Source organism: Echinops telfairi, unplaced genomic scaffold (assembly GCF_000313985.2).
Source record: "Echinops telfairi isolate 266 unplaced genomic scaffold, ASM31398v2 ScPeMD7_70;HRSCAF=299, whole genome shotgun sequence".
NCBI classification, from domain to species: domain Eukaryota; kingdom Metazoa; phylum Chordata; class Mammalia; order Afrosoricida; family Tenrecidae; genus Echinops; species Echinops telfairi.
Window position 1 is genome coordinate 31,997,295 of NW_022103968.1, and position 21,183 is coordinate 32,018,477.

At 47.7% G+C, this 21,183-nt stretch overlaps 1 protein-coding gene across 1 annotated transcript in view; it reads left to right on the plus strand.

Annotated features, from left to right (window-relative positions):
* Window positions 1-507: 507 nt before the first annotated feature.
* Window positions 508-21,183, plus strand: part of PIK3AP1 (phosphoinositide-3-kinase adaptor protein 1) — a 140,662-nt gene continuing 119,986 nt past the window's right edge. Inside the window, exons 1-2 of the mRNA XM_004701036.3 lie at window positions 508-536; window positions 15,651-16,067. Coding sequence (XP_004701093.3) covers window positions 524-536; window positions 15,651-16,067 — 430 coding nt within the window. The 5' untranslated portion in view covers window positions 508-523. The remainder of the gene's footprint in view (window positions 537-15,650; window positions 16,068-21,183) is intronic.

Below are 21,183 nucleotides of genomic sequence, written 5' to 3' on the forward strand. Positions count from 1 at the left end.
CTTTCCTGCTGGGGCAGCAGCCAGGAACAAAGCCCTAGGGGGCAAAGAGGTGGCCTGGCCAGCTGGTGCTTCGACACACACCCCTACTCCCACCCCCGGCAAGTCACAAAGGCTGGGCAGTTCAACCTTTGCCACCCCCTCTCCCAATGCCCTCCTCCTCGGGCTGCCCCCTCGGCGGCGGCGGGGGTCGCCGGGGCTTCCCTAGGAGTGGGGCGCACGTGGCGCGCAGCCCGCGCTCCGCCCCGGCGAGGCGGCGGGGCCGGGCCCGTGCGGGGAGAGGGGCCCGCGTGGGGCTCTCACTTCCCCTCCCCAACGGCTGCGCGTGCAGGTGCCGCGGCCGAGAGCCCCGCAGGCGGGGCGGGCCCCGAGGACACGCCCTCGCGGCCGGAGCCCGCGGCCCCGCGGGAGGAAGCGCCAGAGCGGCGGCTGGTGCAGCGCGGAGCCGGGCCCACGGACGGACGGACGCCGCCGGCCCCGCACTGGGCACGCCGCGAGCCGGGGATGTGAGCTGCGCCCGCGCGGCATGGCGGCCTCAGGTGGGTGCTCCGCCCGCGCGCCCCCGCGCCCCGCTCCCGGTGGCGTTCCTCCCTTGGGCTCTGCGCCCCCGTTCTGGGCGCTGAGAGCACTTGGCGCCTCTCCCTTCCCCGCTCCCGGCTGGTGGCGCGACTCTTCCCCCTGGGCCGGGCCCTTCCTGGCCCCCGCCCTCCCAGTCCTCCTTCTCCCCCAGGCCGAGCGTGGGTAGGCGGCTCCCCTCGATCCTCCAGCGCTGCGCTCACCGGAGGCGGCGGGACGAGGATCTGGCGGAAAGGCTTCGAGGGGCACCCCCAGACCAACCAGGGGCGCGCAAACTGGCCTTCCCACGCTCCCCTGCCCATCCCAGCCCGAGTCTCTGACCGGCCACTTTGCTAGGAAACCCAGGAGCGCGCTTCCCGGGGCTCTCTGCACAACTCTAGGGTACCCCTGGTGGGGCAGTGGCTCCAAATTGGGCTGCTAACCGTCAAGGTCAGCAGTTCGAAACCACCCAAGAAAGACAGACGGGACGGGGCTTTCTAGTTCTGTAAAGAGACACACAGGGAGCAGTTCTACCCTACCCTACAGGGTTGCTAGAGTCGGAATCTACTCGATGGCAGTGAACTTGAGCTGGAGGGGAATGGGCAACGTTGGAAGCCGCTGGGAAATGGACGGATGGAATGGTGCCAGGGACATTTTCTGGTTAGTCTTGGATTGCTTCCTGGGCATGGGGACATACAGTTGGCGAGTCGCGTATTCACTGGGTCCAGGGCCAAGCACAGGAGAATGATATTTAGAGGCACTTGATGAGCATTTAGCAGGAGCCCTGGTGGCGTGGGGCTGCCTACCACAAGGTTAGCAGTTCGAACCCCAACGGCAAAGAGTTATAGTCTCGGAGACCCAGGAGCAGTTCGACTTTGACCTGTCAGGTGCCTGTGTCGGAATTGACTGGATGGTAGTGAGTTAATGAGTACTTAAGGAGCCTACTTGTGCAATGGGTAAAGCATTCGACTGCTAATGAAAGGCTGTCGATTTGAACCCAGCAGTTGAGTCCATGGGCAAAAGATGCAAAAGCCTGTCTCCCTAAATAAAGACTTACAGCCGTGGGAAACCTACGGGGCAGTTCTATAGAGAGTTACTTTGTTTATAAAGGGAGCTTCTGTTTTTAAAACTTAAAATAAACCTTTTATGGTGCATTAGGTGAAGGTGTAAAGAGCAGATTGCTAGTTTTTTAAAAATAAATCATTTAATGGGGGCTTGTAGAGCTCTTATAGCAATCCATGCATCCATTGTATCAAGCACATTGGTACATATGTTGCCATCATCCTTTTCAAAACATTTTCTTTCTACTTGAGCCCTTGGTATCAGCTCCTCTTTTTTCCCCCGTCCCTCCCCCAACCTCTTACTCTCATGACTCCTTGATAAATTATTATTATTTTCATGCAGATCACTAGTTTTACATTATAGTCCACACACAGTTAGTTTTCACTCATCCGTGGCAACCCCCTCAGTGGACCATCACTTACCCCCTTCCTCTGGGTGTTCCCTGGCCTCATCCTCGGTACCTTGTCCTTGGATAAATGCTGTCCTTTTGATCTCAAATAGTTGGTTATGCTAATGAGGTGAGTAAGGGCCATATTCTTAGGGGTTCCACCTGTCTCTATTCAATCAGCAAGCTTGGTCCCTTGTATGATCTTGGATTTTGTTTGTATTAGTTTCCTACTTTTTGTAGGACCGTCTAATGTGGGCCTTTTCTGAGCAATTGCTGATAAGAAGCCAGGCACCATCTAGTTCTCCTGGTGTCAGGGTTGAGATTAATGTCGGCCTGGTTCACTCTCCACTGGGCTAAATGTTTCTGTCGGTCTTTCTGTGGTCACCACTCTTCTTTCCTCGGGACGGGGAGAGACCAATAGTTGCACCTTATCTAGCTGTTCATGAGCTTTGAAGACCCCAGTTGCTACTCACCAAAGTGGAATGTAGACCATTATCTTTGTGGATTATGTTATGCCTGTTGATGTCCCCTCAGACTGTGGTCCTGATTCCCGTGGAAGGGGTTTGGTTATGTCTAAGAAGTTTTCAAAACTTTGCCCCCTGTGTGCTCCACCCCACTCATGGATATGTAAATATCCAGGGACGAAGACCCTCTGTCAAATATCTATGGATTTTTGGGCATACTCCCACTGTCCATCCCATACCTGCTTAGCCTGTGTGTCTACCCAAGCATCTACTGTTGATCCATCTCCTCTATTGCGGGATTGTGTTACAGAACCTGCAATAGTACTTGCCTCTGTGGCCTTGAACTCTTGCACACCTGCCTTTGGCCTGCCCTGCTTCCATCATATTTTATTGAAACCCGCCCCCCTTCTGTGTGTTGCCTCCCTGTCACCGAAGTCAGCACGGATCTACCTTCCAGCCAGCGACTTCCCCTCCCTCCATTATTCTCCCAACCATGGGCATCATCAAAGGATGCTTCTTATACTGTGAAAACTGTTTCTTTCTTTTTGAAAACTCTTTTCTTGCCTTTTAAAAAGAGTGGTCTCAGGAAGTATTTGTCTTTTGTGATGGACTCATTTCACTCAGCACAGTGCCCTCCTGCCACAGGTTCATGGACGTTATGAGGTGTTTCACAGGCCCATCATTGTTCATTAACATCGGGCAATGTTCTGTGGTGTGGATGCACCCAAACTGATCGATGTATTCCTCAACTCATGGACACTTAGGTTGTTTTCATCATTTTGCTATTCTGACTAGTGTTGCGATGAGCCTAGGTGTGCGGATATCTATTGTGTCACGGCTCTGATTTCTCTAGGATCTATGCCAGCATTGGGTCAATAAAACCGGCAGAAAGTCATGTTTGCATGGAGCCATCGGTGGCATAGAGCCAGGAGAGTACGTGGTCTGATAAATCCTGTGGGAGAACAGGAGACCAGGGTCAGGGAGGTTGGTAAGTCAGGTGGTCAGCGAGGGCTTTTGGTGTTGCAACATTTAAGGAGAGATGTGAAAAGGAGAGGAAAGGAGATATGTGAGGGACGAGGGTTCCAGGCAGAGGATCCTGGGTATTTGGGTGGGTGGGTTTCAGGGAACAGTGAGCTGGCCAGAGTGTCTGGTGGAGGTGAATGAGTGGGGTGAAGTAGATGAGGTCAGAGGATGAATCAGTAGAGTCCCCCTCCTTCCATGGCTGAGAATAGGCCCTGTGCTTCTGACTGAGTCTGGAGAAATCAGGAGCACTTTGGAGGAGAGGAGGCAAAGACGACCACCTTGCCCAGGGTCTCTTGCACGATGATCCAGTGCACGTGACCGAGGGGGTTAGGACGTGTGCTCCTGTTCAGATGGTCGCTAGCTCAGTGGGCAAACTTGGGGCTATTTTGGGTTGTGTAGTGGCTTCTGTAGACATCTGGGGCGGTTAGAATGTCAGGCTCTCTTGTCAGCATCCTCTGCGGTGAGACACCAGTTCAGGTGCTGGTATGGGGGAGTTGGCCCTCTCAGGTCCCTGGGGCCCCCTGAGGGCTAGAGGTACATGGACCCATGGGAGCATGTCACAGTGGCAAGAGTGACACTTCTTACCAAGATGCTCAGGAGTCATCCGGGCCACCCTTCTGTGTGGTGGTCTCCTCCTCCTCCTCCACAACCACTTTAGGGTAGGTACTTTCCTTACCGCACAATTCACTGTGAAAGGGTGCTGTTCAATGGTTTCTCACATTCCTGCGGGTCAGGTGTGTGTGCAGCCGTCACCCCATTTTCATCATCTCAGAAAGAAACTCCTTGCTTTTAAGTTGTCCCTTCTTTATTTTCCCCTTGCCCATCAGTCCTGAGCCGCCACTCATGTGGTTTTTCATTTCTGTAGATTTCCCTGCTACAGACTTTCTGATGGATGGCGTCATACAGTATGCGGTCTTTCGCGAAGGGCGCCTTTCACAGAGCACGGTGTGTTAAAGGTTCACGCGCAACCTCGCTCCTTTTTCATTGTTGACTCATGTGGTATTGCTGAAATCCCTTCCACCGAAGGGTACGCATCAGCCTTTTATTTTCACAAGTTTTCTTGGCTGGTTACATTGGAGAAGAACCTTGGCTTCCTGTTTTTGAGAGCAAGATAAAATGAAATGATATCAGCCGCTTCTGGAATATTCTCTGTAACCCTGATGGAGTCTTGTCTACAACGAGAGGGAGACAGAGAGACCACCAAGTCTGTGACGGGCAGAGACTAGAACGCAGGCCTCCCTTCTTTTGCATCTCTTATCCTCTAGCCGTTTAAGGAAAGCTCCCAGACCCGGTCACAGCTGTCCCTTCTTTCCAAGGGCCCCCTGTCTTCAGCTTCTTCTACCAGTCCAGGACGTATAGAACAATATGCTTGATTAACTTTTTAACTGAGATTGACTTCCATTGAATCCTTCAGGTCCCTCAGTACTTCTACACCTGAACCCCGTCAGGGATAGGTAGCGTCCCACATGAATCATTACCAGCTCTCTCCCTGTCCCGGTCACGTCCCCTCTCTCACCTCCCACTTCAAATATGTGCCCAGACTCCATCATGGTGTGCCACCTCAGGTGCATGGCTGCCAGAGTCACTACAGATTAAACGAAGGCTTGGGCCGGGTGGTTAGAGAAGCTCCTTAGAACGTTTCCTCTGTTCCTTTTATAGATGGATTCTGGTTGTTGGGGTTTTTTCCTCATAAGAATCTTTCTTCCAGTCACGGTGTTTCTTACCATCACTCTCTGATGCCACTTTCTCTAGTTACTCAGTCCTTTGCCCGTCCTCCTAAACCTTCCGTTCTTTCCAAACCAATTCACTGCCATAGAGTCAGTGCCGGCTCACAGCGATCTCCTGTGGGTTTCCGAGACTCACTGGCTACCGGAGTAGAGAGCCCAGTCTCTCTCCCGTGGAGCTGCTGGTGATTGTGGGTCGCAGCCCAGCGTGGCACCAGGGTGCCTCGGGGGCTCATCTTCTGGTCTTGAGGTTCTCCAAGGACAAGGGCACGTTTTCATTTGGCCCGGGTATTTAGTTTCTCTTAGGAAACAGAACAAATTGAGAGAAGTGATTTGGCTCCCATGAAGAAATGTCGTAGAGGAAGAGACTTATTGTTGAAGAAAGGGACAGCCCCACATGTGGGGATTTGCCGGCAAAGCATTTAGCCCTCTGCTGTTACCCGGCACTAAGTGGAGGGACTTTAACTTCTACTTTGGACTTTTTCTGTATAACTTCCTCCGCTTTCAGTTTCATCAAGACAGAAAAATTCGGGAAGAAGGCAGAGTTCATTGTCCACATTTACATTAAGGCCAAATTTGCATATGGTTCCGAAGTTACACCACAAGCTGGTTACCAATAGGTTATGATAGTAACTACCCTGAGAGTTACCACTTCCTTCTCAAGTGCTGTAGCTAAAGCAAACTCACTCAATTGCCCCATTGAAGAAAGGCCTGAGATCTGCTTGGAATGGACAGTACCGGTCTAACACATGGGCTTGCCCTGAGTTGGAATTGACTCAAAGGCTAAGTATTTTGTTTTGTCCAAGAATGAGCCATTTCTCCAGTGAGCACTGGTTCATTTTACAGGAAAATGCTGCTAGAAGCCAAGGGCACTATATGGGTTTGTTTGTTCTTTTAATCATTTTATTGGGGGCTTGTACAATTCTTATGGATGTCTTATCCAGACATCCATCCACTGTGTCCAGCACATTTGTACATTTGTTGTCATCATCATTCTCAAAACATTTGCTTTCTACTTGAGCCCTTGGGATCAACTTCTCATTTTTTCCCCTCCCGCCCCCACCCTCCTTCCCTCATGAACCCTTGGTAATGTATAAATTATTATTATGTTTTCATGTCTTACACTGACCGATGTCTCCCTTCACTCATTTTTCTCTTGTCCACCCCCCTGGGAGATGGTTATAGGTAGATCATTGTGATCAGTACCCCATTTCGCACCCCACTTTCCCTTTCCCCTCCTGATTCATTGTTCATATTGTCTCAATATTGGTCCTGAGGGGTTTATCTGTCTTGGGTTCCCTGTGTTTCCTGCTCTTATCTGTACCCATGTACATGCTCTGGTCTAGTTGGATTTGTAAGGTAGAATTGGGGTCATGATAGTGGGGGTTGGGGGGGGAGGAAGCATTAAAGAACTAGAGGAAAGTTATATGTTTCCTTGGTGCTATACTGCACCCTGACTGGCTCATCTCCTCCCTGCGACCCTTCTGTAAGGGGATGTCCAGTTGCCTACAGATGGGGTTTGGGTCACCACTCTGTACTCCCCCTCATTCACGATGATACAATTTTTTGTTCTGGGTCTTTGATGTCGGATACCTGATCCTATTGACATCTCATGATCACACAGGTTGGTGTCCTTCCATGTGGGCTTTGTTGTTCTCAGCTAGGTGGCTGCTTGTTTATCTTTAAGCCTTTTAAGACCCCAGACACTATATCTTTTGATAGTCGGGCACCATCAGCTTTCTTCACTACATTTGCTTATATACCCTCTTTGTCTTCAGTAATCATGTCAGGAAGATGAGCATCATGGAATGCCAGGTTAATAGAACAAAGTGTTCTTGCGTTGAGGGAGTACTGAGTAGAGAGAGGCCCAATGTTCATTTGCTACCTTAGTACTAAACCTATAAATATATGTACATAGATCTATTTCTCCATTGTCATATATAAGCATATTTACTTATGTTCATGCCTATATTTAGACCTCTATAAATGCCCTTTGACTCCTAGTTTTTTCCTCTATTTCCTTTTACTTTCCCCTTGTCCCACTATCATGTTCAGCCTTCATTTGGGTTTCAGTAATTCCTCTCGGTTACATTGCCCTTGATCAATCCCTACCAGGCCTTCTACACCCTCCTCACCATTGATTTTAGATCACTTTTTGTTCCCTTGTCCCTGGGTTTGTTAACACCCACTTTCCCCTGCCTCCCCATTTCCCATCCCCGCCCCCTGCAACTACCGGTCCCATTGTTTTCTCCTCCGGATTGTTTATCCTGCCTATCTTATCTAGATAGAAATGCAGAGACAATAATATGCATAAAAACAAGACAGAGCAAAACAAAGCAACAAAAGAAAATAAAACAACAACAACAAAAACCACTATATGGGTTTTAATGATACTTTTAAAACTAGATTCTGCATTTCCTTGAATTTTTAAATAGGGTTTAGCTTAAGCCAGAAAATACAAGGTGTCTGAGGAAGCAGAAGACAGCTGTGCCAATTTTGGAAAGGTGTTGGTAGGTGGAAAAATAAGGTCTTGCTACAACAAAGCCCTTTATATTAAGATATGTATTATTTTTTTAAAAAGATAACTATTATTCAGGCAAACCTGTGACGATCATTCTGATGTATGTATTTGGTTTTTGTTTGTTCATACCAGGGTATACCTCAGAGGTGCTATACGGTGGGGGATCACCCTCTTGAAATTCTGAAATAAATGTTTCTGTTTTTCAGTTAATGAAACCCAGGATTGATGAACCTATAGGAATAGAAGTAGAACAAGGAGGTCGGAGAGGGGGTGCAGGGGAAGTGGGTGGGGGTGATATGTCAAGGTTCCCAGGAAGAACTAGGATGTTTGGGAACTGATTGTGGAAGTAGTGGAACAGTTCTGCTTGATGGGATTGAACGATGCATTGACATGACATTTGGGTTAATTCCCAAGTAAGCATAAACTGAAAGACCCAAACAAAGAAACAAACAAACGTAAGTCCAGGAATGGTTTGGGGGCTCACTAAATCCCAGCTCCAACTTATGAATAATTAGTTCTTACATCATGGCCCTGCTCCATACCAGCCTCCAGGAAGGGAATGCAGAGGAGCCGGGTGCTATAGCAAAATGTAGTGAAGAAATTAGATGGTGAGTGGCTATCAGATAAAATAGCGCCTGGGGTCTTAAAGCTTGTCTCTGAACAAACAGCCATCTGTGTGAAATGTCAACATGGTCCACACGGAAGAAGCACATGATCCACAACATAAGTCCACATGGAAGAAGCACACCATCATCAGTCACCGAGGACTGTGAGGCATATCATCTGAAGTTGAATGGAGGAATTAGTAACTGAGCTAAAAGTCTGAGAATCTGGTTTGCAGAAGGCTATGGATGACAGTGGGTGCCCAAGATTCACTGATGGAGCTACACAGGAAATAAACCTCTGGTGAACTCCCTGTAGCCACAAGTGTGGGAGGAGGAAAGTGGTCACTCAATGGAGTGTATCGATAAGTTGAGTAGAGGTCAAAGGCAGAAGCCTGACTTGAAGTGTTAAAACTTGTCAACAGATTCTGCCCGGGATGCATGCTAGACCTGATCTGGTTTCCAAAATTTTAAGTATTGAGATATTGTTCTCTTTTGTTTGGTTTTTGATTGTATATATTAGGGGTTATCTCTGGAGTGTTACGCCATTGGGGGCACCCCCTTGAAGTTGCGGTATATGTTTTTGCATTTTTCAGGGTATGAAAACCAGGACTGATGGACCTATAGAGTCAGCATGTGGAGTGAGGGTTTGGGGAGGAGGGGGACACAGAGAGGGAAGCAGGGTGAAAGGGTGATGATGTCAGGGGTCCATATAGGAAAAAATGTTTGGAAACTGATTGTGGTAGTAAATGTATAATTCTGCTGGACGTGACTGAACTATGGAATGATTAGATATATGTATTAATCCCAATGAATTAAAACAAAAAAGGACAATATGGGCTTTGGAATCAGGCGGACCTGATTCATGTCGCAGTACTATGATACTGGGCAGCTAGTCACTCATAGTTCAGATGACTCTGTCTATAAGGTGCATATACTTTACAGGGTCATCCGAAGAATCAAATGGGGGCATGCACGGGAGACACTTAGCAGAGTGACTGGCCTGGGTCCGCCCATAGGACACGTGTCTATGTAGACTTTCTCTGATGATTCAGAGTCTTCAATGGACAGCTGGTACTGTGATGTTCATTTGAGAGGAACAGGAAATGGTGAGGTAGCCTCCATGGTGAAACAAGTGCTCAGTCCCTCCCTGACTAAGGACCTTGTCATTTGGTCTGGGCCACTGCCTCCTCACCTCAGTTGCTCATGGTCCAGTGGTCTCCAGGACAGTGTGATGTCAGTGCTGGTCACTCAGGGTTCCAGGGCCCTTCTTTGTGGGTGGGCTGTGTAACGATCTGCAAACTGTGCTGTGTATTGACCATGAGAGAGACTGTCCCTGCTCTCTTGTCATTTCTGCAGGTCTCCTTGCAAACCAGTGAGCTCTCTCTTTTCGCTGTGGAATATTCGGTGGGTTGGAACTGCGAGCCCTTTCCCCAGCAGCCAAGTGCTGAGCCACTAGCCCATGAACATCAAGAAATGTAAAGACTGATGAGAGATTTTAGCATATCTGTCTGAGCTGCTTTCCTTTGGTGTAGACAGGGCTAAGGAGCCCTGGTGGTGCCAGGTTACTCACCGAAAGACTAGCAGCTCAGACCACCCAGTGGGAGAAGGATGTGGCCGTGTGCTTCCACAAAGACACACAGTCCTGGAACTCCTGTGGGGCAGTTCCACTCTGACCTATAGGGTTGTCGTGAAGTTGGAATTGACTTGATGGCAATGGGTTTGAGTGATGTGGGGATATTGATAGATCGCTCTTTCAGGGAGTTGGAAGGAGAAGCAAAAGGGCTGCCAGGATGCTTTTTAAATCGCTGTTCCTGGAAATGTCCCGTGATCTTTATTTATTTTATAGCTTTTGATCGTTAGTTAGGTGAACGCTTACGGAGCAGCTTGTCCAGTCTTTCAGTCAACAATTCAAGCACAGTTTGCTTCAGCGCATCCCTGCCAACCCCCTCCAGGAGCCACTGCACTTCCTGCTTCTTCCCGGTTTCCCATTCTCAGTCTTCTTTCCTAACCTTCTGAGGTTTGTCAAAGACCTTTGAGAAGTGTTTTCTCATGCTCCAAGAAACTGCCGCCTTCCCTCTCCTGCACTTCTTGACCATCGCTGGCCAACCCTATTGAGAAACATGCCCTGTGGTTTCTTCAGCGCTGATGCAGAAGGCCACAGGCTGGCCCTGTCAGATCTTACCCTTCTGGCCCGTTTGCCTGGACGGTTGGCAACCATATCTGTTGGTGTATTTGGAGTGTCTGATTGTGGCTACTGTGTCTTACTTTTGTACTTTTCTCCGAATTCGGAGCACGTGGCATTCTTAGGATTATACTGCAATTAAAATTCTTTAATCCCTTCTACTTGATGGGTCACGTTCATGAACACTCTTCTGCGATAACACTTCACATTCAAAAAAACATTTGCCTCTTTGGATAAATAGCCACATCGGAGGGAGGGGCAGAAAGAAGGTAATTATCTTCTAATTATAGGGGTCCTCAAACTTTTTAAACAGGGGGCCAGTTCACTGTCCCTCAGTTCCGTTGGAGGGCTGGACTATAGTTTAAAAAAAAAAAAACTATGAAAGGCACACAGCACATATCTTTTTTTGAAGTGATTTTGAAGTAAAAAAACAAACAGGGCAAAAACACCCGGTGGGCCGGATAAATGTCCTTGGCGGGCCACATGTGGCCCGTGGGTCGTAGTTTGAGGACGCCTGTTCTAATACTCTGCTGTTCTCACCGTAAGTAGATCTGGCAATTTCCTGTCATCCTGAAATTCTTTTTCAACTGAGGTACAAAAAATAATGTTGCAAGCATTAAGAAAAAAAAATCCAATTAGCCAGGATATTATTATATGGAAGGCCACAACATTGACACATAGAAAGTTTGCTCTTGACCCTCTTCAATGTTGGGGTCGGAAGACATATTTCTAGAACAGGAGCATTTTATCCGTAATTGAAGAGATAGGTCAAGCACAGAATTGAGTTCTCTGCAGAGTTACAAATGCCCTTGGCACTGTCATGAATTGCCGGATTTTTCCCCTTCCGGTTTCATCTTGCCTTCCAATAATGACTTCATTGAAAATGGACACACCTTCTCTTTAAGCTCCCCCGAGGCAGATCAGCATGGTCTTGCTGTCAGCCTCGTTGGGTTTTGTTTTAGTTTTGGCTTCAAGAAAGCAGGGGGGTCCAAGAATGAAACTCCAAATACATATATTTTTAATTTGTTGTTTTCTTTTCCTAGGGCTGCTGACCCAGATTTGGCGTCTTAAAAACAATAGAACTTTATTCTCCCACAATTCTGGAGGCCAGAGGTCCCCAAGCAAGGTGCTGACATGGTTGGTTCCCATTCACACCTCCCACCTCCCACCTAGCTTCTGGTGGCGGCAACTCTTGGCATTCCTTGACGTGGGGCTACCAAATTCCAGTCTCTGTCCTTGTCTTTTCATGCATCCTGTCTCTGTCTCTTGTAAGGACACTCACGATTGGATTGATTTAGAACTCACCCTAATCCCGCATGATGGCATTTTGCAACCACGACCTTCATCACAACAGTAGAGACCCTTAGTCCAAGTCAGAGCATATTCTGATACATAAGGTGGGCACGTCTCTTGAGGACCCCACTACAACTCACTATGTTTTCTATTAAAAAAAATTAAAAAGTAATGTCTTGGAAAAAAGCAGAACTGTGTTGGGTTTGCTTTCACAGTGCAGTGTTCGTGTTGTTTTTCACTTCAAATAGGGTAGAGGGTGGGGCAGGAAAGAAGATTCCTTCTGTGGACTTGCCAGAGCTTCGAACTTCCAGCGCTCGCCCCAGCCCTGCCTCTGATCAGTTCTGAAACACGAGAGCTCATGTTTATCATGGCCACAGTCCACAGCCTCCCAGAGGGCCCAAGCTTCACAAACTGACCAACTCTCTTTGCCGCTGAGGAGAAGGAAGCAAACTTATTGCATTGTGCTGTGGCCTGGGAACTTCTACGTGCACTCTTCCTGATCTTGCAAAGAATGGTTTGTTGAATTAGCGGGGAGATAAAGACCAAAACACTGGTAACCGTTCTATTAAGGGCCGTGTTTCTTTAAACTTGGATGATTGGAAGATAACTGTTACAGGATTATTCTCATCAGATCTCGTGCTGGAATTGGAAAAAGAACTGCCCAGGAGTGGAGGAACAATTGCAGGTTTAGTCCTGGTGCTGCTGCTCATTTGGCGAGAGTAAATTTAAGCAAGTCCCTTAATCTCCCTAGAAAATTTGTAATCAAAGAGTTTGGGTCAAGGGATCCCCCCCAAACCCCTTTTATCTCAATGCTTCGCTGAGTCTTTTTACTCTGTCCTGACCGTTTGTACTTACTGAAGGAAGAAGCAAGCCTGGTACTTAACGAGGTGTGGTGAGGGGTCCCCTATTGTGTAGGCCCGAGCTGAAATTCCACCATGATTACCACTTACATGAAATGCATTATTGATATGAATCTGGGGCTAAATGACCACAGGTTCCGGTTTTTGAGGGTTTATTATACCCTAAGCCAGGGGCCCTCAAACTACGACCGACCCGCGGGCCACATGCGGCCTGCCGAGCATATTCATGCAGCCCGCTGGGTGTTTGTGCCCCATTTTGTTTTTCACTTCAAAATAAGCTATGTGCAGTGCGCGTAGGAATTTGTTCATAGTTTTTTTTTTTTAAACTATAGTCCGGCCTTCCATTGGTTCTGAGGGACAGTGAACTGGCCCCCTGTTTAAAAAGTTTGAGAACCCCTGCCCTAAGCACTATATTTTGCACATTAAAAGAAATATCTGGTTTACTTCGCATCAAATACTGGAAGTATTGCCAGTCAGTTTCCATTGACAGATGCGAAAACTGAGGCTCAGAGGGTTTAAGTCACTTGCCCAAGGTTGTAGAGGTGGTACATCTGATTCTGGATCTGTGTTCATGACTGCTGCCTCTGGGCAGGGGCAAGGGGCTGGGACCACACTGACTTCAAAATCTGACTCTGCCACTGTGGGCCTGGGGCCAGTCACTAGCCCACTCCAGGGTTTCTTGTTTTAATTTTGAAATTTATTTATTTTTTGACACGATGCAGTCTTATCTATGTGTATATTACAATGACATTGATTACATTCTGTAAGTTGTGTAACCGTCCTTGCCCCCCTTTCCTGAGTAGCCTGTCCCTCATTAACATACTCACTGCCCCTGAATTTCCTGTGTGACCTTTGGAGTTGCTACGAATAGTTTTACCCCCCTAGAGATAGTTCTAAAGCAGAGCACAAGACTCGAGGCAAACATTCTTCACTTAGTTAAGCTAAAGTATTGTTCAGTTTAAAGAAGACTTCTGTGGGGTTAAAGGGAGAGGGAACCCCACAAAACATCACAGGTTCGGTAGGCGCAATAGTACAGTGATAATAAGTAGAGGTTATATAGTAAAGTCATAAAGAGCATGAGAGTTAAAGGACGGAGTCAAGTAATGGAGTCAGACGCAATTCATGGTAGCATTGCTCACTTCAGCCCCACTTGATGGTCCTCATGGAGGGGGCTTAGCCATCAGAGAAGAAGCCGCTGCCTCATCCTCCTTAGCCACCTTCCCCAGCCACCCTCCTGAGAACCAGGGAGCCTCATTATTTATTGCTAACCACGCATCATATCACTTTAGGGGGATCTGATTACAGAGTCATACAGAGAGGGGCAATACATTTCATTCTTGAACAAGTTTGATCATTCTGGTGTCTCATACAATAAAATAGACAATTACTATTCTGGGAGGCATGCAAGTCCCCTGATAGCAGACAATAACCTAAGTCACAGGGAGGGGTAGTGACATAGGCAATACAATCAATAGGAGGGGGATGACCTAGGGGTGTGCCCACATTTGTTGTGGGATAAACAGTGGTGTCTGCTTGATCTAGACAGCTGATAATGGCTGCCTAACCTTGGTCATCCTTGGGCGGGTTTGACCTCTCTGGTATCTCCTACAAGTAGACAGACAACCACTATCCTTATCAGAAGGGAGTGGGTCTTATTTAGGGCGAGTCAGACTAATAGTCTAGCCACTATAGATGGCTGATGTTAGGGAGAATAACCTCTGACCTACTTTTGCTGCCTAGTGAACAATCATTCTCAAGCTAAATCTGGCATATATTTTGGGGAGACAACTTAAGAGAAATCCTTCTGTTCCTCACAGACTTCTGAGGATATTTTTGGTTTAAGGCTTAAAGATGATAACAGGGCAAGAGTTGTGGGGTCTCACTCACCCTCCATGGCTGCAGAAAATCTGGATTCTATGAGAAGTTGAAATTCTGCTCTATTCCCCCACTTTAGATCAGGATTTTTCTGTGGAATCTTTGACTAAAAGTATTGGGCGCCAGAGGTGTACTGGGGAAGGGGAACATAAAGGAGCACACGCCCCGTCTGCGGTCCTAGGAGGTACCAGAGGAGGCACCAGAGGAGCTATGGAATGACATTCTCTGGAACCACAAATACGGCAGGGGTCTGACTGAGGCAGCAAGGCCAGAGGAGAGAAGGTGTTTCCGCTGATGCATCTCCTCGTACTATACATTGTCTGTTCATCAGGAAGGAGCCCTGGTGGCAATGGTGGGTTACATAATAGGCTGCTAACCCCAAGGCCAGCAGTTCAAAACCACCAGTTGCTCCTAGGGAGGAAGATGAGGCTTTCCATGCCTTTAAAAAGTATGGTCTCAGAAACCCACAGGGCAGTTCTACCCTGTCCTATAGGCCTATTAGGTCAATATGAGTTAGAATTGACTCCCTGGAATTGCAGTTGTGTGTGTGTGTGTGTGTGTGTGTGTGTGTGTGTGTGTGAATTCATTTTCAAATTGGGGATGGGGGACATGATTTAGAGATTGCCTCCGGTCTTGTATCCTTGCTCTGCTCCTGAGTAGCTAGGCACTATCTAGTTCTTCTGGTCTTATGGCAAAGGAGCCTGCCTGTTTTCTCCTCGGTAAAATGGGGCTGATAATAAATAGTCCCTACATTACTGGGTTGCTGTAAGGATTAAATGAGCTAATTAGGCAACATGTTTGGGATCGTTCTGGTTGCTATCATCATCATCATCGTCGTCCTATTCTACATCAGCTATGGGAAGAGCATACCAGACAGAAGCAATAGCTTATGCAGAGATTGGAAATGGTATGTACTTGTCAGCAAAGATGGAGCGTCTGGGGTGGTTAGAATGTAGACTGAAAGTGAGAAAGGAGATTAGGCAGGTATGCTGGAGGCCGACTGTGAAAGATGGTGGGTAGGAGGCCCCTCATCTGGATGGTCTTGGGGAGCCCGAGAAGGAGGAGGGGTTTTAACATGCTCTGTACTTCGTTATTTCCCAGGGGTGCTTGGAGGGTGCGACATCCTCCTCGTCTACAGCCCAGATGCCGAAGACTGGTGTCAGTACCTGCAGGACCTTTTCCTGTCCAGTCGGCAGGTCCGCACGCAGAAGATGCTGACTCACAGGCTGGACCCCAGGGCCTCCTTGTCCGCCAAGGACCTGAGCCTCTTCCTCAGCACCCGATGCATCATGGTCCTGCTGTCTGCCGAGCTGGTGCAGCACTTCTACCAGCCGACCGCTCGGCCCCTTCTGCAGCGAGCCTTCCACCCTCCACACCGCATGGTGCGGCTGCTTTGCGGGGTGCAGGACAGTGAGGAGTTCCTCGACTTCTTTCCGGACTGGGCCCACTGGCAGGAGCTCACGTGTGATGATGAGCCTGAGATTTATGTGGCAGCCGTCCGGAAAGCCGTTTCTGAAGGTAGGGATCTCGCCGGGCTGGGCTGCTCGGGAGCAAGGTGATACTTTGTTTGGGGTTTGTGAGATGGTGAAAGCCTTCTTTCCAGAATTTTCTCCATCCTGGAAAGACACAGAACAAATTAAACCCACCCCCCCTTTTTTTTTTGCCAGAAGCAAAAGAGAGAGCAAGCAGTGGGTGTTGGGGCTGGAGGCCTTGGTTTTGGGGGGCATGAGGACTGCCCAAGACCTCACTTCCAGGCTGTTCCTATCTGATCAAGACTTGCCCTAAATGTGTTCAAAAGGCATCACGTTTGGACCCTATGTACATCCGTCCCTAAGGCTGCTGCCACAAAATAGTCACAAACTGGGTGACTTCAAACAACACAAACGTCTCCGCTCACTCTTCTGGAGACCAGAAGTTCAAAATGAAGGTGTCAGCAGGACGGTGGCCCCCCAAGTCTCTAGGGAAGGGTTCTTCTTCACCTCTCGCAGCTTCTAGAAGTTGCTGACAATCTTTGGCGTGTTCAGTGTCTAGATCCATCCGTCCAGCTTTCACCTTCCTCTTTGCAGCGTCTTCTCCCCAGGCGTGTTCCTGTGACATCTCCTTTTCTTATAAAGATGCTAGTCATGCTGGAGTTCAGGACCACTGGTAGCACAGTAGGTCAGGTGATGTTGGGCTCCTAACTGTAGGGTCAGCATTGGGACCCCACCAGTTGCTCCCTGGGAGAAAGATGAGATTGCCTGCCTGCCAGATAGTTTAAAGTTTTAGGAACCCAAAGGGGCAGGTCTACTCTGTCATGAAGGTTTGCTATGAGTCAGAATCAACAGAATGGCTGTGAGCTTGGTTTGGTGTGAGTTTTGGTGGCGTCATGGCTTATCGGTTGAGCTAGCTACTAAATGCAAGGTCTGAGGTTTGACTTGGAATTGGCTCAGTGGCAGTGGGTTTGGGTGGTGTAATCTGGTAAGCGTTGGACTGCTCACCGCAAGGTCGGCAGTTCAAATCCACCAGCCATCCCTCAGGAGAAAAATGAGACCATCTGTTCCCGTTAAGGTCTACAACCTCAGAAGCCCTCCCTAGGGTTGCTGTGAGTTGGAATCAGCTTGAGGACAGGGGGTCATCGTTAGATTTAAGGCCTATGCTGATTCAGTTTAATTTCACCTTAACTAATTACATTTGCAAAGACCTTATTTCCAAATATGGCCACATTCCGAAGTTCTGGAAAAGACAGCCACTCTGGGTGGGCATTATTCACCCCTGTGCAATATGTTAATAGGGAAGTATTCTTCTCTGTTGCCCACCAGCCTTGTGTCTTCTTTTTGCCCTCTCTTGTTTTAAAGGTGGACGTTTCGGATCTTCTCTGCCAGGGTGGATGACGTCAGTGGCCTCAGGAAGTGTGGCCTCCATGAGTACATAGTTAATGGAAGGTGGACTCTGGGATGGCCGCACCTTACAGCTTTCCTTCGCTTTTTAAAATTTATTATTATTATTTAATATTTTGCCTTACTGTGGGCTATGGGGCCAGGGCCCTCGTGGCATAGTGGCTATGAGTTGGGCTGCCAACCAAAAGGGCAGCAGTTCGAAATCACCAGCTGCTCCTCGGGAGAAAGAGGGGTGGTTCTAATCCTGTAAAGAGTTACAGCCTCGGAAACCCACAGGGGCAGCTCTACCCTGTCCTGTAAGATCGCTATGAGTCCGCGTCGATTGCATGGCAGTGAGTTTGGTTTTGGGTTTGGGGGGTCCTGAGTGAGCCAGGCTTTTATTTTCTGTTCTCGTGCACTTGAGAGCTTACCCACCCAAAGTCAGCACAGGCCCTGGGAATGTATGTGCTCCGTCTACCCATGCCTGGTGTGATGTGGGCACTGTGGTGCCTCATCCGTCCGTGGTCCATCCTTAACTGAACTGAGACTGCACTAATTCTTGTTGTTAGGTGCCATCGAGTCAGCGCCTTCGACTCCTGGCGACTCTGTGTAGCACCGAAGGAAACACTGTCCATGCCCGCACCGTGCTCGCATGTTGTTATAGTTGAGCGATTGTTGGAGCCACGGTGTCAGTCCATTCTGTGGAGGATCTTTCTCTTTTCCACGGCCCCTCTCCCAGCACTCATTCTCGGTGGCTTTAAAATGCTGACGTAGTGGGATAGGCTGCTGGGGGCTGGAGGTTGATTAGTAGACTAAAATGTTGAATACAAAATTGATGACCTGAAATGCCAACCTCCACCTAATTCACAATTAAAAAAAAACAAACTAACATAGGTTCCCAGATAACTCATAACCCAGGAGTAAAGGAATAAGTTGCTTTAAAACCAATGACTGTTGCCAGATCTCTGTTACTCAGTTAAGAAGTCTTTAATCATGTTGCCATATAAATGACTCATAAAAGATGCCTTCCCTAAAATGCTTTTGAGACATGGATTAGTCTTTTTGTAGGGTTAACTTACCTTTTTCTTTAGAAGAACACAATGGTAGAAAAAGCACAGAATTCCTATTTGCAGGGTTACATTGTGTTGATGTTGACCAAACAAGTCTGGCTAGACCAGAGGAGGTACACTGGTACAGATAGGAACTGAAAATACAGGGAATCCAGGACAGATGAGCCCTATAGGACCAGTGGTGTGAGTGGCGAAACAGGGAGGGTAAAGGGAGAATGGGTAGGAAAGAGGGAACTGATTACATGGAACTGTGTGTGACCTCCTCCCTGGGGGACAGAGAGCCGAAAAGTGGATGAAGGGAGAAGTCGGACAGGGCAAGATATGACAAAATACCCATTTATAAACTATCAAGGGCTCATGCGGGAGGGGGGAGCGGGGAGGGAGGGGAAAAATGAGGACCTAATGTCGGGGGTTTAAATGGAGAGAAAATGTTTTGAGAAACGATGTACAAATGCGCTTTACACAATTGATGTGTGTGTGGATTGGGATAACAGTTGTATGAGCCCCTAATAAAATGTTAAAAAAAAAAAAAAGTACGGAGACATAACTAAAGATGAGTGTATGTTACTGCAATGCCTGCCCAGGCCACTGTAGTCCCCACACCAGTCATTCAGAGCTCCCTGCTGTATTGGGGGTAGACCAGCATCTCGCAGTATTCACTGTAAGAGATGATTCTTTACAATCCTACAGTGTCGTGACTTTTAGAAGAAGATTCCTCTCTAATGTTTCACTGTTTGGCTGCAGCTGATGTACAGAGTTGCTGTGAGTTGAAATTGACTCCATGGCACTGGGGTTTTTTGGTCTTTAGGTTCCTGATCGATTTGATGTTTACTTGTTATTGGAGACTCTGACTTAGTGTGCTGAGGCTTTAGCTTCCCATGTTTCAGAAAGAATAAACTATTTCACAAATATTTATGTTCTAAGAGCAAATAACTCATCATAAAGAAGTTATCTTAATGGGAGATTAAAAGAAACCGCTTGGCGGGGAACCCCTGCAGTTCAGAACCAGCGGATAGGTGGGAACGAGTGGACAGAGAGGGGTAGAAGGGTAATAACTTTAATGTAAGATGGTTTTAGCTTTCTTGTTTGGTCTTGCATTGGTGAACTTTGGGATCTGGGTTATCTGAATGATCAGGTTATTCAGATATCTGGAGTCAAGCCTATTTAAACCCAGTGTGGCTTGGGTTTGCTTTGGGGTGTCCCGTAGCCATTGCCCATGATTGGCCCAGTAATGTGATGGTAGACAGGCTATCAGCAAACCCAACACTGTGTGGCGAAGAGAGCATTGAACAGGAATAGGGATGCCCCATGAACCTCTGCTATGAACTAGATGCTAATTTGGGCAAGGCACTTAGTTTCCCTGGGTTCCAGTTTTCTTCTCTGAGAAGACGAAATGGGCTTCATTTAAGATACCTTCCAGGGTTGTACTTACCAGTGAGTCCCCTAGGCCAGAGCATCTGAGACACTTGAAGGTATCACCTCCTGTGTCATTGCATACCTAACACTCTTTATAGGTAGCCCCACCCCTAAGCTAGGTTTCTGGTTTTATGTCTGCTGATGTAATACTAGTGCTGATGTCCTACAAATACCACCAGGGGAGACCTTAAAGAACAGAAATTAGTGTTGTCACAGTTCTGGAAGCTCAAAGACACTCTCAGGGTCTTGGCCTGGTGATACCTTCCTTGTTGGTAGCCCCAGGCATCCCTTTGTTCTTGTTGATCCTCAGGGGTAGCTGTCTTCCCTTGTGTCTGGTCTGATCTGCTCTTTCTGGGACCCAGAGTTGATGAGGTTTAGGGCACACCCTATGTGCGCATGGCCTCCTCAACATGACAAAGAAAACACGATTTCATCCCCCTTGGCAAGGGCTGGGATGCCAACCCATGTTTTTGGGGCGACACACAATTTAACCGCTAACACCATCCTTAGTTTCCTTTGCTATTACCTGAGGGCGGGCTGGTGGCTATCTTTATCTTCATCTTCCTCTTGCACACATGAGTGCTTCCTAAGACACCTCAAAATAAAAGCAAAAAAAAAAATAGAATTTTCACACACCGAGTTACCACAAACATCTTCATTCTTACAAGAAATGGGCATACAAAGTTTGTATGTTTGACTTTTGGTAGAAAACAAAAATGAACACCTCTTTGTGATGTGAAATTGAGCAGGAGGAACTACCCAGAGAAGCAGTGGTTGTGGGAGTCATGGAAAGACATTTCAGGAAGGCTTTCTAACAATGAGAGCTGTGCGCGGACAGAATGAACCGCCTTCGAAGATGGAGAGGGCACGTCACCGGAAGTAGGCCAGCCAAGACTGTGACTGTGGTATGAAGAGCTTCATAGGATTAAATCCTATGATTATTATTTTTAATCATGAAATTCCCTTACAGGACAGGCCGTTCTTTTTCTGTAGCAGAACCACGTTGGTCTTTTGACCGGGTTTCCTCCTTTACCATGTCTCCCTGAGGCTTCTAATCCCCTATTGAAGAAAGATCAGTTAGAGTCATAGTGGGAATAGAGATCTCAATCATAATTCCTGTAACCCTCTAAAAGGGGACTCCTGCAGGCATATACGTGTCTGTAAAATGCTCAATACAAAATTGATGACCAGCTCAGAAGCAACAAAGCCCACATGGAAGAAGCACACCAGCTTGTGCGATCACAAGGTGTCGAAGGGATCAGGTATAAGGCATCATCAGAACAAAAAATCTTA